The 17,504-nt window shown below is 55.0% G+C and overlaps 1 protein-coding gene and 1 long non-coding RNA gene across 12 annotated transcripts in view; one reads left to right on the forward strand and one right to left on the reverse strand.

Moving 5' to 3' along the window:
* The window catches only part of CCDC57 (coiled-coil domain containing 57), a 101,798-nt gene that overhangs the window by 73,528 nt on the left and 10,766 nt on the right, over positions 1 to 17,504 (forward strand). For 2 of the 8 annotated variants that reach the window (XR_004818581.2, XR_004818582.2), the window contains exons 20-21: positions 11,164 to 11,278; positions 17,212 to 17,313. The exons of 4 other annotated variants lie outside the window; for them this stretch is intronic. Coding sequence is in view for 2 of the 4 variants with exons in the window: in XM_025468385.3 (XP_025324170.3) it covers positions 11,164 to 11,186 (23 nt within the window). In the remaining 2 variants the exon portion in view is untranslated. Of the gene's footprint in view, positions 1 to 5,528; positions 7,775 to 11,163; positions 11,282 to 17,211; positions 17,314 to 17,504 lie in introns of those variants that run through there. 2 more of the 8 variants (XM_025468385.3, XM_025468386.3) reach the window with 2 other exon arrangements.
* On the reverse strand, positions 971 to 12,096 carry LOC118355668 (uncharacterized). Of its 4 annotated transcripts, none has more exons than XR_007412747.1 (4): positions 11,725 to 12,096; positions 5,995 to 9,125; positions 4,517 to 5,810; positions 971 to 3,792 (listed from the first exon to the last, which is right to left on the reverse strand). It is a non-coding gene; the product is annotated as an uncharacterized LOC118355668 (long non-coding RNA). The 4 variants fall into 4 exon arrangements; XR_007412750.1 differs by having other exon boundaries at positions 974 to 3,792; positions 5,524 to 5,810; positions 11,725 to 12,093; XR_007412749.1 differs by having other exon boundaries at positions 974 to 3,792; positions 5,502 to 5,810; positions 11,725 to 12,093.

Here is a 17,504-nt window from a genome sequence, read left to right on the forward strand (position 1 = left end):
TGCAGGGGTGTGCATGGGGGGAGTGGGGGTGTGTGTGCAGGGATGTGCATGGGGGGAGTGGGGGGTGCATGCGGGGGTATGCGCAGGAGGGGGGTGGGGGTATGCACAGGGGTGCACACAGGGGAGGTGGGGTTGGAGAGGTGCGTGGGTTGGAGGTGCGGGTGCGCAGGACCCGTCACACTGGCAGTGGTGGCCTCGGTCTTCTTGTCTCCAGTTCTCACCCCTTTGCACGTGGTGTTTGCTCCCTTTGTCTCACTGATCTGTGGGAGCTCATCTTTATGGTGGAAATCTGGCTTTTTCTGAGACAGAATTACAGATCTCAGCCCCCCTCAGTGTCTCATCTGGTTTTGACTTTGCTTACACTGGTCTTTGTCACACACGTATTTTTCATCTTTATGCTCCTGAGTCACTGGGCATGTTGTTAATCCTCCCTGGATTTTGTGCCATATTTAGGCCTGTTCCACCCCAAGGTGAGACAGGTTTCTTTCACGGTTTCTTCTAACGTCATGGCTTCATGTTTTTGTGTTTAAAGCCACGATCACTGGGAATTCATCACGGTATATGTTATAAAATAGGGGCCAAACCTTTTTTTTCCGGTGGCCCGGGTGGCCACACAGCCGTCCCAGCCGCCGCGACTGAGTGACCGCGGCCCCACTTTGCTTTGCCCGCAGAGCTGATCCCCGGGCTCCTCCGGGGGCGGTGCCTGGGGCAGTGGGCCTGGCGCCACCCGGGCCGGGCCGCGCCTGCTGGTTGTCCCCGGCTTCCCGCTGTCCCCGGCTTCCCGGTGGCCACCGCAGCTCCGCAGCCCTCCCCCCGCGGTGCCTCTGCTTTCCCGGCCTCAGCCCTTCGGGCTCCTGCTTCCCTGACCCCTTTCCCGCCTTCCCGCGCCCTCCTGTTGGGGGGGCGGCCTCCATGGGAAGGCCGGCACCGTCCCCTGCGCCCCACTCGCGCCCCCAGAGCCTGCCGGGCCCCTGCCCGCCCCGTCTTAGTTTGTATTTTCTGCTCCGCATGCTTTGAACGGCTTTCCTTTCCCCCTGCCCTTCGCTGGGAAGGTCGCATTTGCCATCTCCTGCCGCTTCCTCGGCTGCCTTTCTTACGCTTCTCGTGGTTAGTCCCAACCTTGTAACGTAGTCTTCAAGTGTGAGGCCGGCGGGGTTGGACCCGACGGCCAGAAAAGAATTCTCGAGATGTCTTCGGGGCAAAATGGTGGGTTTATTAAAGCAGGACGACAGGTGAGCTGCGGCCCTGGAGTGTGAGGAGCAACTGATTACACACGTAGGGGTCGGGGAGACTGGCCATACAGAACATTCCAAAGGGACCTTTGTGCTCTGAAGACTTGCGGGACCCTGGAGGCCCGGCTGCGGCCGAACCAAGGCTGTGCATCCCTCCAGTGAGGCGGTGACGGGAGGACAGTTGGAGCCTCCTGGAGGAACGTTCCATTCTGCCTCCCCCAGTGTTTCTCAATAGGCTGCAGGCTATACGGACATTTAAATTTTTTTTAAGATTTTATTTATTCATTCGTGAGAGACACTCACAGAGAGAGGCAGAGACAGAGGCAGAGGGAGAAGCAGGCTCCACGCAGGGAGCCCAACGTGGGACTCGATCCTGGGACCCCAGGATCAGGCCCTGGGCTGAAGGTGGCGCTAAACCACTGAGCCACCTGGGCTGCCCACGAACATTTAATTTTACCTACATCTCCCTCTGCCTTTGTTTCCCGCGTCAGTCCCTCCCTGAACGATTTGGACCCCTCGATCTCTAAGGTTGCTGAGGGTGGAAGGCCTCGAGGTCTGTAACCTCCTCCTGCTGAGTAGGGGCCTGGAGGTGTCCCTGCCCGCGGGTTGGCACCCGTCAGTCGGGGAATTTATGTATCGAGTCACTGAAGGCAGAGGCAGCTACCCCAAGGTCGGCGACGTGTGGAGCCTCCCTGAGTAGGAAGGGTCGTCTCTCAACTAGAGGTGCGGAAGCACCTGAAGGAGTCTGGGCACCAGGCAGGGAGACACCATAAAGACAACAAAATGAGGTTGATACTATGATGAGCAAGAGAAGCCTGAATAAAAAGACCCTTGCTAGTTAACCAAACTCGCCCTCCAACTCTTTACTGTTGTTTGAAGAGAAGTTTGAGGTCTTCCACTGGTTCACAGGGATAAGAAGGCACGTGAGTTTGCTCGTTGGTTTCCCCTGACGGAGATACAGGTTTTATTGTAGGCCGATGAGCCCCCGAGGAGTGGGGCCACGTGACATGACCCCGAAGAGGCCCTTCCATTTTGGAGTTAAACCCCCTGCTATAGGAGCCCCCCTTCCTTTATGTTTTTTTTTTAGATTTTATTTATTTGAGAAAGAGAGTGATGAGAAAGAGAGCATGAGTGGGGGGTGGGGGTGGGGGTGCAGGGGGCAGAGGGAGAAGCAGACTCCCCCCTGAGCAAGGAGCCCGATGTGGGACTCGGTCCCAGGACGACCCCGGGATCATGACCTGAGGTGAAGGCAGACACTTCATCCACAGAGCCACCAGGCACCCAACTCCCAATCCTTTAAATCATGTCTGTGGGGATCCCTGGGTGGCGCAGCGGTTTGGCGCCTGCCTTTGGCCCAGGGCGCGATCCTGGAGACCCGGGATCGAATCCCACATCGGGCTCCCGGTGCATGGAGCCTGCTTCTCCCTCTGCCTGTGTCTCTGCGCCTCTCTCTCTCTCTGTGACTATCATAAATAAATAAAAATTAAAAAAATAAATAAATAAAAATAAATCATGTCTGTGGGGTTTATATGGGGTGGGTTGCTAGTGTCTGTCAAGTCAGGTTTCCGGAGGATATGGTTTGCATATTCATTTAGAGATTTATGAATTAACCTGGCCTTGAGTAAATAATTTAATAGAGCATTATAGTCTCCGTCGATTGATAGGTCTATAGGAGAAAAGGTTTGCCACATAGTAACTCCAAAGGGACAATAACTAATAACTCTGTTGAATGCGTTGGGGCAACTCTCACCCAAAGAACCCCTTATCGGTAAAAGAATAATCCAGTTTTCTTGAGTCTCAATGCTTAGAATCTATCTACAAAGACGTGTTACTGAAACGTTTTCTCTCTACCGTAGCCCTCACCTGTATACAGAGGTAGCCAAATCGGGACCTAGTCATTTGTAAAACGAGTCCAGTTTTAACAAAACGTGACCTAATGATTTATATAAGCTCAGGAGGAACAGAGATTGATCATTTAGATCTTTCAGAATCCACTTTGCTGGAAATTTTTATAAGGAATCTCTAGGTTGAACTTCTGGTAGCCTCTCCAGGCCAGAAGCCAAGTCCAGTACTTGTCAGACATGCCTGTAATGCCTGTAGATTTGGGCGTATTCCTCTTCTCAAGGTCCCCAGGGTATCCTGAGGCTCCTGCACCTGCCAGGAACTGACATTCTTTACTCCCTGGTGAGGCCGTTGGGAGCTCCGGCCCAGGTATCCGGCCAACATCTCCAAGGGGCTTTACGGCTCCAGGTTTCAGAAAATCAGCCTTCATTCCTTCAAGCTGCTTAGTCATATCTGAGTCTACGCCTGTCTCTCAAAGATGACGCTCCGCCAAACCTTGGTAAAATAACCGATGTTTCCAGTGGTGTCCTGTTACAAGAACAGGTTCTTATTGAATGTATGCAAATGACCATGGTCGCCACGGAAGAAAGGACACTGACCAGGACCTTTAGGATTTCAGAGGGTTCAGGTAGAAAAGTTAAAGGCTTCAGTTTGCTGGCAGAGGAATACTTTATTATTCCCATATGTCGCTGATGTCCTAAGACAAAGTTTCCTCAGGCTGGAAGAGCAAAGAGCAAATATTAAAGAACTGGCAATGTTTCAAACAAGAGTCATAAACTGTAATCATTCTCAGTTTAGTTAGTTCTGGAAATTCTTACTAATTTCAGTTTTATGATCCTAAAGATACTGAATACCTGTATTTTTCCTAACAGTCCTTTGTATGAATCCTCTTGAAGATCAAACCCATTTTTCAAGAGAATAAGAACAGTAACTGTAAATGAAAAACTCAAAAATGGCCGTGGCTAAAGATCTGTTGAGAGGTCACAACGTAGCTGACAGGGAAATCTGGTTATTTCTGCCACACAGCACTTCAGTAATCAGAATGTCAAGTGATGGCCTTATACCAAGTGATGGCCGAAGACTTTAGGAATTGCATATCCTCTCTGCAATATTACAGCATTTACCCAAGCAATATAACCTAAGGCTTATTATTTAACAGTTCTTCCAGAGGAACTTAACATGCCAAATAAAAAGACTTAATGAGTCAAAAGAATCTTGGAAAATTTGTTAAAACCTTAGGAAGTTTTAAACAGCAAGAGAAAGAGAAAACACACAGAGGCAGAGGGAGAAGCAGACGCCCGCTGAGCAGGGAGCCCGACGCGGTGAGGAGTCCCTGGACCTGGAGCAGGACCTGAGCTCGAGGCAGACGCCCAATCACTGAGGCCCCTAGGCGCCTCTGGATCTGTTTAAAAGTCAGTTTGTTCCCCATTGTCAGCTTTTACCTGGGGCACTGGTGGAGAAACATGGAGTGGGTGGTGTTAAGTCCAGGATGTGTTCTTGGCTCCTCGAGAGGAGGGTGGGAGGAGAATCAAGGGTGGTCTAGAAGCCAGTGTGCAGGCCGCACCTAGGATGGCGCAGAGCAGGAGGAGGGGGCCGGAAGGCAGGAGAGAGGGCCCCCGGTTCTAGAGCTCAGCAGACCCGATGGAGGAGCACACACCATGTTTTCCCGCCAACAAGGGGGAGTAGACAGTCCGTGGCCAGAGAAGAGAAGAATTTCCCCCAAAGGGACTTTCGGCAGCTGCTTGGGAAGATTAGTTAAAGTCCCTGCCCTGAGGTAGCCTCACCCAAGGCCATGGTTCCAGTTACAGCCGTTAACCTGGGACAGGAGTGAGGGAGCTGCCCCCGGCACAGCCAGAGGGACCCTGTGGAGCCCCCTTGGGTAGGAAGGCCTGCGTTCCCCAGGTAACCAGGGTTTTTCGGAGGAGGCCTATTTAGATAATCATCAGCACGAGGGAGTTTACTGGTCTAGTTACGACCAAACATGTTCTATTAGAGGCCCTTAGGTCCGGGTCCCAATTCAGAGCCCTGAAGGCCTGGGATGGACCTCGGTAGGGCCATCTGTTTGCCCTGTTTCCTGCAGGAGAGATCTAGCTGATAGATCCTACTGAGCCCGGGCAGGACCTTTCTTACGTTCTGTAATCTGAATGGTTTCCCTTGGGTTGAAAAAGCACCACAAGGGAGTGTTTGGGGACTGAAGAGACAAGGGCCGTTACCAAAAAAAATCTCCCCAACTCCCGGTGGCGTCCCTTGGATGCAACCGCCATGATCACGGCCCGTAACGGCCCCTGTAGGAGGGCAGCCTGCCTGCCCCGCGCTGCCCACCACATTCTAGGTGACGCTGCGGTGTATGGACCCCAGTGTGCCTGCCTTCAGGGCCCCTTGGGACCCTCCATTTTTAACCCCTGGAGAACACCAGACAAGTCTTACAGCAAAGTGCCCAACTTTGTACCGTAGGCAGCAGAGGACATTGACAGAAGCCAGTGAAGACCAATCCGCCGTGGTGTGAGCAACAGTCCAACTCGTGCGTCCTTACCGCCAACTTCCCTCAGACACGGTCCCCAGTTGGATCTGATTCCATCAGGTACTGGTTTTGGCCGGCTCCCAGTGGAGGTCCCTCAGCCGGACCAGCGTGGGGGGGTCACGGTGGACCAATGAGGAGGGAACCTCACGCAGAAGCCTGAGATCGGCAGCCGTCCTGGTGACTCGGGTGGCTGTCCCGTGCCCAAGACAGACAACCTTGAGGAAGGACAGGATACAGAGAGCGCATCGGGTTCCTGGGTCTTACTACCATCCCGCCCAGGGGACTGCGTAGCCACGGGCAGAGGATCACGGCCTGAGCTGTCGGCAGGGACGTGTCCCAGGAAGACTGCGCCCCTTGAAGGGTCCCGGGAAGGAGCGTGAAGGAGGAGGAAGTCCTCACCCAGTGTGCACCGTGACCCACAGTCCAGGCGAGAAGACTCAGGGCCCCACGCTGAGAAGAGCCTGCCGGCCCCTCGGCCTGTGTCTCTGTCTCTGTGTCTCTCATGAATAAACGAACAAAATCTTTGAAAAAAAAAAATGCCACCGTCATGCTTGAAGGCACATCCTTGAAGCACATGTCAAGAAGGTAAAGAATTCCTTTTTTTAAAAATTGTAGGGATCCCTGGGTGGCGCAGCGGTTTGGCGCCTGCCTTTGGCCCAGGGCACGATCCTGGAGACCCGGGATCGAATCCCACGTCGGGCTCCCAGTGCATGGAGCCTGCTTCTCCCTCTGCCTGTGTCTCTGCCTCTCTCCCTTTCTCTCTCTGTGACTATCATAAATAAAAAAAAAAAAAAAAAAAAAATTGTATTTATTTATTCATGAGAGACACAGAGAGAGGCAGAGATGCAGGCAGAGGGAGAAGCAGGCTCTTTGTGGGGAGCCCCATGCGGTCCCAGGACCCCGGGGTCATGCCCTGAGCCGGAGGCAGACGCTCCACCACTGAGCCACTTGGGCGCCCTACAAAAATCCTACAAAGGAAGAGCCCTGGCTGCTGACTGATCACCACCGTCAGCTCTGGCCCCAAGGCCTCTGTCAAACTGCGTGAACTTGACACTGGGTGTCACAGCCTCACGGTGTTTAGAAAGCAAGTGACAAAAGTCAGGACCCACCTAGGGTGGGGATGTGACAGGTGATGCTGCCCAGACAGCAGGGACGGGGAGGGGCCCCACCCCCGTCCGTGGGTGGGAAGGTGAGCGGCCCCGGGCTCCGCCTGCCTCTGCCCCCCGAGGACAGGGCCCTCGCCCTCATGCAGCCTGCAGGACCTTTAGCGCCAGGAGCAAGGTCTACGTGGTCGGAGGACCTTAGTTCTCCATGACTCTGACCTGCTCGGGCCCCAAGGACAGGCGGTGGCCAAGACGGGCCATAAAGATGCCCAGAAACCCGATTCCCACTGAGCGTGGCGTCCTGCACAGCGGGTGCAGGGCGCGGGGCGGAGGACGCAGGAGAGCGGGACGGGGTAGCTGAGCTCCCTGGGTTCGGGGAAATGAGAGAGGACGTTCGGGACGCCAAGAGCCACGAGGAAAGACCAGACAGACTTAAGAGCAAACGAGTCTACGGAACGAAAGATGTAATCATTCAAAGTCAAAGCTTGGGCTTGACAGAGGATTCTGTGCTGCCTCAGCGACGCGGCCCTGACAGGAGGGTCACCAGAGGCAGAGACGTGGCCGGGGACGCAGGAAGCAGGGGGGCAGGGGCCGTGGAAGGCGGGGGCAGGGCCAGAGCCGAGGCAGGGCCAGAGCCACGGCAGGACAGGATCCCGCAAAGGCGCCCCTCGGCCCGGGAAGCCTCGCACACCCCCATGTGCAGACGTCGGCGACGCGCTGGCGTGTGTACAGCACTCAGGTCACCCTTGGCCAGACGCTGCCACCTGCCAAGAGCTGAGGCCCGGCCCGACGGCGGCCTCCTGTCAGCCACAGCAGGGGCGGAGGCCCAGGGCCCCACAGAGACTGCGGGCACCGAGAACTGAGCAACTTTGCCACCGCCTGTCCCTCCTTTTAAGACATAAATCCAGAGTCAGAGTTGGCGCACGTTTCTGTAAAGGGCCAAGCAGTAAGTGTCCTCGGCCTTGTGGCCCCACAGCGTCTCTCGCCACTGTGCAATTCTCGGCCTGAAAGAGCCACAGACCAGCTGTTCACAAGGGGCGGGGCCGCCTGCGAATAAAACTTTATTTAGAAAAACAGGTGATAGCAATGCTGTTTCTTTCTTTTTTTTCTTAAGATTTCATTTATTTATTCATGAGAGACACAGAGAGGCAGAGACACGGGCAGAGGGAGAAGCAGGCTCCATGCAGGGAGCCACATGCGGGACTCGATCCCGGGACCCCGGGGTCACGCCCTGAGCCGGAGGCAGTCGCTCGGCCCCTGAGCCACCCAGGCGTCCCAGCAACGTTGCTGCTTAAGCTGAATGCACAGGTGTTTGTTTTATTCTTATTTATTTTTTCAAGTAACCCACACTCACAAGCCCCAGATGAAGCGTCGTGCGCTCCAGCAGTGGGCCAGCCAGGTGCCCCCGTGTCTAGTCACCTTATTTCTGTCCTTTAAACTGTGCGTGTAGGTGTGTCGGTGAAGCCTGGGAATCCCCTGTGATGAACGTCCTAGCAAAGAGTGGTCCCCAGGGCATGTGGCAGGGAGGGCAGGACGGTGCCCGGGGCGCAGTGGTCCGGGTGCGCAGGTGGCCCGTGGCCACGGGAGCAGCTGGAGGGCGGAAGGGGTGGACAGCCGCAGGTGCCGTGCTAGGGGTGGGGGTGCTCCAGGGGCCACGGGCGGGGGGGCGCCTGTGTGGGAGGAGGGGGGTTGAGGCAACCTGCTCCTGTGTCCCCAGCCCCCGGGCCGGCCCTTGGCAAGGTGCGAGGCTGGGCTCGGACGGGCGAGTGCAGGCGGGGAGTGGGCTGCGACGGCAGGGGTGCGGGTGACCACCGCCAGGTGTCCGGGGGACGGCCGGGGCAGCGGGCTGCCATCAGTCTCTGTTGCTGCCTGCTCCCCCGTGCGACCTGGGCCTCGGCAGTGCGGAGGAGGCCGGGGAGGCCCGCAGCAGCCAGTTGGGAAACAGTCGTCAGACAGGTCGGGAAGCCCGTGGGAGGGGACGGTTACGCCGCGCCAGGCCCGCAGTGAGTGGGCGGCCAGCTGCCTACCGTGGGCGCGGCCGAACCCGCCCTGCGTGGGGGGCCATCGCGGCGGGCCCCACGCAGCACAGGTCACAGGCCAACCCGGCGAAGTGAATGAGCGCGCCTGACCCCCTCCCCGCGCCGGGGGCCTTTGGTGACCGTCCTGCCACGCGGTGCGCCTGGCACGGCTGCGGAGCGACACGCTGACCCGATGTCGGCGTCCTTGAGCTCGCTGTCAGGGCCCGGGCGGAGGGGCCTGAACCCTGCGACTCCTCCGGCCCGAGCGTCGCACCTGGGAAGGGCGTGCGTGTCTGGGTTCTGCCAGCGGAGGGCTCAGGCGCCGCTTGGGGAGGCCGGGAGGTCGGGGCGGACGGCGCCCTGTGGTGACACAGCAGGACGGAACATCCCGTGTGGCTTTTGGTTCACCCTGTGATTCATGGGGGTGAGAGGAGGAGGTGGACGTGAACGCGACTCAGGTGTTCTCATGTCCGCACACCTCTGCTCCCCTCGTAGCCGGGGCGTTCAGGACTGAACTACCTGTATGATACTCACTTTGTGTAAGGATATTTTTTAGTTCAAGATTTTCTTTATTCCTGAGAGACACACACAGGCAGAGACACGGGCAGAGGGAGGAGCAGGCTCCTGCAGGAGCCCGAGCGGGACTCGATCCCGGGACCCAGGGTCATGCCCTGGGCCGAAGGCACACGCCCCACCGCTGAGCCCCGGCGGCCCCTGGGGAAGGAACCTTTTTAAGCCTCACTAGTATCTTCAAAGCTACTGTCAGGAAGGCAGGAGCTCGAGACGTGAGTGTGGGATCCTAAGCATTTACGGCAAAGCACAATGTGGGGCATTGGTCCCCAAATAAGCAGTCTGGAAGCTCCCTTCTAGAAACTGGGATGAAGGGTCTCCTGCGTTTGCCCATCTTCGGTGCGTTGTCAGTAGGGATCGTGGACGCTCAAAAATGGTAAGGAAATCGTTGAATGGTGTGGACATCTGTGATCAAACATGGAGATCCACTTTTCTTAGATGGTGTTTCTCATGGCACATGGTGCTCGTGCTCCCTGGTTTCGAGGTGGGACTGGAGCCGCCTCATCCTGCCCCCAGCAGGCCCGGCCGCACCCCCACCCCCGTGCCTGCTCCGCTGCTGGGTGACCCAGTGCACGCGGGGCCTTAGGGTCCCAGTGGCCCCTGCTCCATCCTGTCCAAGGCCTTGGGCCCCTCCACTCCCAGCTGCCTTCTGTCCAGGCCCATCCCCTGACCCCAGCCCTCTGTCCCCTCTCCCCCGCAGGGCCCCGGGGCTGTGACCTGCTGCCCCCCAGCCCCCTGCAGCCTGCCCCTGCAGACACCTCTGCCCCACCTCCTTTCCCAGCACCTGCCTCCACCTCAGGGCCCTTCCTTCCCCGCTAAGCTCTCGCCATCCTGGGGGCTGGGGTGGGGCACCGTCCTTGACCCTGCCCCGCCCCTGGTCAGCACAAGCAGGTATACAATAGGTGCTCAATCTCATTGAGCAGGGAGATACTGGAAGAATGGAGCCAGGGAGGCCCTGAGTCTGCAGCTGGGGGAGGGGGCGGGGGGGACGGGGGGGGGGGCGGGGGGGGGGGGATCGAGATTCCCGGGAGGAGGTGGGATTGGAGCAGCACTGCCGGGGAGGTGCTGAGGAAGGAGTATCCCGGGAGGAGGCAGGAGGCGTCGTGTGCTCTCAAGCTGTTGCCCTGCGTAGACGGTGGGAACATGGGCAGTTTCCTGGAAGCTACGTGAGGGGGTTTCGGGGCTCGAGCAACAGGCCTGTGGAGAGGTCATTCACGGCAAGACCCAACCCTCGGAGGGGTGCAGGGCGTCGCGGGTGGGGGCGAGTGGGGGCGGCACGGACCCCCCAGTGGGGGCAGCTGCCCGCTGAGGTGCCCCCAGGCAGTCACATGGCTTAAAATCCAACCTAAAAATACACAGAATCAGAACTGAGGAATCACACACAAGAAGGGCAACCTGGGATGTGATTTAAAAAATCACAACTAGGGATCCCTGGGTGGCGCAGCGGTTTGGCGCCTGCCTTTGGCCCAGGGCGCGATCCTGGAGACCCTGGATCGAATCCCACGTCAGGCTCCCGGTGCATGGAGCCTGCTTCTCCCTCTGCCTGTGTCTCTGCCCCTCTCTCTCTCTCTCTGTGACTATCATAAATAAATAAATAAATAATTAATTAAAAAAAAATAAAATAAAATAAAATAAAAAATCACAACTATAGGGGATCCCTGGGGGGCTCAGTGGTTGAGCGTCCGCCTTCAGCTCAGGGCGTGACCCCAGGGTCCCGGGATCGAGTCCCGCATCAGGCGTCAGGCATGGAGCCTGCTTCTCCCTCAGCCTGCGTCTCTGCCTCTCTCTGTGTCTCTCAGCAATAAATCTAAATTTTTAAAAAGTAACAACTATCTACAATGATTCTTTTTTAACTACAATATTAATCCAATTGGAAGGATTTTCTCAGGATGACACATGAATAAGTCACCAGGTTGGCGGGGACATGCGCTCAGCCAGGACAGCACCCGAAGATCACAGCGTCGGCCCCTCCGGCAAGCAGCAGCTGCCCTGGTAAGCCGGACCCAGCAGGCGAGGCCGGGGCGCCAGCGCTTCTGGGAGTGCGGTTTGCCGGGGTGACCGGGCAGGGCCAGTTAGAGCCGTTGGCCCCCCAGGGGTCCCCGCACGCACGCTCGGGGTACGGGATGCCCGCTGGGGCTAAGGGGGCGCAGACCTCGGCGACCTGTGCCCCGCACCACGAATGGTGCCCAGGGTTTGGTGAAAAGTCAGTCCACCCCTCCCGCCCCCCGCCGTCCCCACCCCCCGTCCCGCCTCCGTCCCCCAGGCCACCCGCACCTGTCCCTGCTCCTCTTCCACATGCCCTGCGCTCTGTGGCCATAGAGGCAAATACGTAGGGTGTGCATCACACCAGTAGGCAGCTTGCTTTTTCATTCCCACCTGGGCCTTCTGCTCGGTACCCCCGAGAGGTCGGTGATCCGACTCGTGACGACGTTCTTTACCTGAAACACTTCGTGTTCATTGATGTTTAAATGGCCTGTGGTCTTAGCTCCCAGACTGTGCTGCAGCGAGCCATCCTGTGTTCATGCAGGGCTGTGGGAGTCTGTTGTCAGAATAATCCAGAAGTGAAATCGCTGGGTCAAAGGTATGAGTGGTTTGACTTCTGCACGGTGTTTCCAAATCGCCCTGGAGAAGTTGGCCCAACTTGTGCTCGTGGCTGCAGGCTGTGACAGTGTCTTTCCTAACTCCCATACTGGTACTGGTGGATTTTTTTTCCTTAAGATTTCATTTATTTGAGAGAGAGAGAGAATCTCAAGCAGACTCTGAGCAGAAAGCCCCACGTGGGGCTTGATCCCATGAGCCTGAGCCGAAATGAAGAGTCGGCCGCCTGACTGACGGTGCCACCCAGGTGCCCCCAGTACTGGTGGAATTTTTTTTTTTAAAGATTTTTTATTTATTTATTTATTCATGATAGTCACACAGAGAGAGAGAGAGAGAGAGGCAGAGACACAGGCAGAGGGAGAAGCAGGCTCCATGCAGGGAGCCCGACGTGGGATTCGATCCCGGGTCTCCAGGATCGCGCCCTGGGCCAAAGGCAAGCGCCAAACCGCTGCGCCACCCAGGGATCCCTACTGGTGGATTTTTATCGAGCATTTTCCTTTATGCCAATCTTGATAGACGAAAAATATATTTCATGATTGGTTTTAATTTGCAGTTTCTAAACTCCAAGTGAGGCTGGCCACCTTCCGTGTGCTCTGATTGTCGTCAGGCCTCACAGCCTGTATAGGGGCGACTAGGAAAGCTCGCGGAGTAAGGACGTGCACGTCGTGATTTGCAGGAGTCAGAACACAGCGGGGCTGGGGGGCTGTGCTCCTGGGGCGGGGGGCTGCCGTGAGCACTGCCGCCTGTGCCCTGCCATCACTGCTGTACCCCGAGAGCACTAACCCATCTGCACAGCTACTGGAGTCCCACTTTTGAGTAAGGAAACTGAGGCCGGGGGGCACGGAGTGCCCGCCTGAGGTCCCAGGTCCCAGCCCTCCGTGTACCACAGGGTTCCAGAGGGGGCGTCCTGACCCCCACAGGGCGCACAGTCAGGGGGAGCCACGACTGTCCTGGAGCTCACACAGACATTGGCTGGGAGCTCCCGACGCGTGGAACCGCAGGGTCACGCTCCTCTGGAACAGGAGGTCAGTCTGTCCCGGAGACCTCACCCACCTGAGGCCCATCCTGTTGTGAGTGGTGGTGGCGGTGGCTCAGGGGCATCCCAGGTGCTCCCCTGGCAGAGACCCTCACCCTCCCTCCCCTGGTGCCCCCAAGGGGAGCCCTCGGGGGATCAAAATGATGAGGGACAGAGGGGTGATGGCAACTTTTAAAGAGTACGATGTGGGTGTTAATTTTTTTTCTTTAAATTTTTGGGGTTTTTTGAAAATTACATTACATTACATTGAATTACATTGAATTAAATTCAATGTTCTTGAAATTAAACATTTTTCTCTTTAAAAAAGGGTTGCATAAAATGTTGAGAAAAGGGTACACACAATGCTATTAACTGGCTACTAACCCAAAATTAGTTTTAAATCCCGTGTAGTCAGAATATTTCCATACAGACCTCTCTACAGAGCTGACACCTAAATCAGATAACCACGTTGCCAGGCTTTTCTTATCCAACGATCCAGATAAAAACAAAACCAGCCGCCTCTTGCTCATAGCCCAAATGCTTGCGGAGCCCACACCAGCACCACAGAGGCCTGGCGTGCGCCTGCCACAGCGGGTCCCTTTCTCAGCAGTTCCCAGAGCCGGGAGGTCGGGGCTCTGCGTTCCCCTGGAGAGACGCGGGCCCAGAGTGCTCCCATGAGGTCTCACAGCTCCCAGCCAGTGGAGCAGGACCGGAGTCCAAGCAGACCCTGAGTTCACTGGCTGAGATCAGCCCCAGACGCCAGTGCCCCTGGGCACCAGGCAGCAGGTGGCTGGGTGAAGGCGTGCAGGGGCTGTGCTAACTGCCAGGCGGCACTGTGCGTGGGGGTGGTGACGCCTGGCAGGCTGGCTCCGTCTAGCGGATGACGCCATCCTACAGGTGCCCCTCAATGGCAGATGGTCCAATGAGCCAGAGCTTCCCATTTTTCAAGAGAAGCTGGAAATACTGTTTTTTTTTTTTTATATAGAATGTTTTCATTTTTGAATATCGGCAGCTAATTAAAAAATCAAAACAAAGTGTGGGCCAAATTACAGCTCAGTTTGTCAGCTACACACTTCTGTAAGCCAGACCCAGCCATGCCTAGTGACGTGGCTCCAGCCAGGAGCTATGTTTAGGATTTTACATGGTTGAGAAAAGGACAAAGAAAGTGCTACAATGACCTGGATCAGCCCAGTGGGCTCCAGAGAGAAGCCCAGCCTCTGGCAAGGCCTCTTCCCAGCCTGGGAATCAGGTGACTGCTGATAAACCTGGGCTTCTCTTTACTAGCGACTCACCTCACAGTGTGTTTCTTTCTTTTTTTTTTTTTTTTCACAGTGTGTTTCTCTGCATGTTCTTGCAGGGCGAACGCACCAGGCCCTCCTGGGTTTGTCCTCATGTCCGTCCTGCAGGGCCTTACCTGCCCGTGACGAGGGCCGAGTGGGCCCCCAGGACACCATCTCACCTGTCCCCTTCTTGGTGTCTTGTGCTCTTGCATGGAGACTGCCCCCTGTGCCTTCCCTGGACTCAGATTGCCTCTGCTCTGGCTCTGCCAGCTCAGCCATGGTCTGAGGTCATAAAAACACACTGTGAACGTGGGACCTTAGACTTACTTTGTCCACACGCCCTCAAGACCAAAAATATTGCCATCTGGCTGCCCCACAGATGCTTTACTGTTTCTCGTGAAACCCAGGGGTTGAGCATGGGAGGCAGGCTGATGACCCAGCACTGTTTCCGAGTGATAGCCATTCATGATAAGGATCTATGATAAGTAAGAAAAGGTTAAAATCACACAGGATAGGTGACCTCAAAGAACTGCTAGTGACTCCATTGTAAATGCACCTGGAACAGTACATTCTGTTCTTCCTGCGTGGTCCTCAAACCTGTGCACTAACCAGGGAACTCCCCTAAGGCCTGAGAACCTTATCAGAATGTGAGCGTCAGTGAGACGGACAGACCTAGGAGAGCCTTGTGAGACCCGGCTGAGAGACCAGCAGCCTAAGCCACAGGGGGAGGCCAGCTGGAGCCCGGGAGGGCTGTCCTCTGCACCAGAAACGTGTCGTGATGCAACACGACAGGCAGGGCCCTTTGGCTGGGCTCTGGCAACACGAGCTACGAACAGGGTGGAGTGCCTCCCACTAGAGGGCTCAACACATCTTCTCATTGGCCACTATCACAGGTAGACTGCACGAGGCAGACAGGAGCAGGAGTTGTCCCTGGGAACTAGGGAGCTTATTCAGCACTGTGACTATTAGGGTACAGGACCCCAGGGGGCAAGGGGCCCTGCCCTCTTACTGCTCAGCACCCTTGATCCTCTTGGCTCTGCCTGCCTCACTCTCAGAAGGGATCAGATGTGAGTGCCAACACACCAGTGAAATTGTACACGATGTGTGCCGCCTCTCAGCACTGTTACAATAATAACTAAAGAAATCCCAGAGCCAGTGTTTTGGTCAGAGGAAGGAGCAGTGCTGTGTCCTGAACTGAGTGACCAACACCAGCTTCCTGCTGGTGTTGTGCTAATGATTACAACCTGAGACTATTTAAGAAGTGCAGAGTGTCCTGTAAACCTTTGAGAAGCGGAGGTCAAGTAGATCTTTGTTAGCTCTCCTCTTGAAGGCACTGTGATGAAACAGTTACGCCACTTCGGGGAAAGTTTATATAGAAAAAACTTCTACACCAAAGTAAATACTTTAAGAAATAGCCAAATCAGTGTACTCCTCGATGGTGTGTATTCTAGAGCCACAGCATGGCTAGTGCTCACTTCTGCTTCTGGCTGGGCTGTTACTGACTAGACTTTAATGTCTCTCCATAAACAATTAGAAAGTTGGACAAAATATATGAAACTACTGTTTTCAGACATCAGATAATAGTCAGCACAGGACCATAGTCCTTGAAAAAAGGAAAACAAATGAGATGAACTCCAAGATCCCCCTAGCTTTCTGCCTGAAGGCACTTTCTGGGCCACAGGCATAGGGAGGAGATGCCAGACAGAATTCAGCAGCCTTGGGGCCCCTGGGTGGCTCAGTGGTTGAGTGTCTACCTTTGGCTTAGGGCATGATTCTGGGGTCCTGGGATCGAGTCCTACATCGGGCTCCCTGCATGGAGCCTTTTTCTCCCTCTGCCTGTGTCTCTGCCTCTCTCTGTGTCTCTCATAAATAAATTAAATTTTTAAAAACTCAGCAGGCTTCTAAGTTGGAGAAATGGGAATTGGAGTTTGGGAAGCCACAAGGGGCTGGCAGCTGCAGGAAAGAGTCCAGAAGGGAGGGTACTACACAGAAGAGAGCTCCAGAAACTTGGGGAAAAGGTTATATGTAAAGAACTGCACAGGCACTTTTTTTTTTTTTGAGTCCTCACCACATACTAGCCCATAGATGTATGGACTAAAGCTCCACAGTTCCAGGCAAAGGAAAGACAAATAACTTGTAAGCTGAGCCATTTCCAGAGCTCTCAGAGAGCAGGAAGATATTCAGAGTGAGGAGTCCCCATCATCACCTTCCTTCAGTGGAGAGACCCAGATAAGTCACACCTCAGTAGTAGGGCTAGGTTTCTCTGGAGTGAAGGCCCACGTAGACTTACACTAGAAAAGTTTAAAAACAGTCTTGAAATGACCAAACAAGGGCAGCCCGGTGGCTCAGCGGTTTAGTGCCTGCCTTCAGCCCAGAGCATGATCCTGGAGACCCAGGATCAAGTCCTGCGTTGGGCTCCCTGCATGGAGCCTGCTTCTCCCTCTGCCTATCTCTCTATGTGTCTCATGAATAAATAAATAAAACCTTTTTTTTAAAAAAAGAAAAAGAAATGACCAAACAAGGAACCTAACTGCCTACCAAAATAAAACCCCACACTCTCAAAAAATTTTTTGAGAAAATATTACAATGCCTAACACCCAATCAAAAATTACAAGACATGTGAAGAAGCAGGAAAATGTGATCCAGAATCAAGAGGAAAATCAGTCAGTAGAAAGAGACCTAGAAATAGCAGAAATGAGGGAACAAGCAGACAAAGACATTAAAAGAACTGGAATGACTATATTCAAGCATTTGAAGAAAAACATGTACATAATGAGAAGAATTGAGAAAATGAAAAGAACCAAACAAAGCTTCTGGAGATTAAAACTATAATATTTGGGACACCTGGGTGGCTCAGCAGTTTAGTGCCTGCCTTTGGCCTGGGGCGTGGTCCTGGAGTCCCGGGATCAAGTCCCACATTAGGCTCCCTGAGGGGAGCCTGCTTCTCCCTCTGCCTGGGTCTCTGCTATTCCCTCTGTGTCTCTCATGAATAAATAACTAAAAATTGTTTTTTTTTTTTTAAAAAAAAAAAGGACGCTCTTCAGGCTGAAGGAAAATGATGCCAGATAGAGACATGGGTCAACGGAGAATAGTGCAGAAGTCAGACGTGGCAGGTCTGCATGTAAGGGAAGAGGGTAGGTCTGCTTTTCTTTTTTTTACATGTCAACCGATTGTTTAAAATGCACATACTGGGATCCCTGGGTGGCGCAGCGGTTTGGCGCCTGCCTTTGGCCCAGGGCGCGATCCTGGAGACCCGGGATCGAATCCCACATCAGGCTCCCGGTGCATGGAGCCTGCTTCTCCCTCTGCCTGTGTCTCTGCCTCT

This window comes from Canis lupus, chromosome 9 (assembly GCF_003254725.2).
Source record: "Canis lupus dingo isolate Sandy chromosome 9, ASM325472v2, whole genome shotgun sequence".
NCBI lineage: Eukaryota > Metazoa > Chordata > Mammalia > Carnivora > Canidae > Canis > Canis lupus.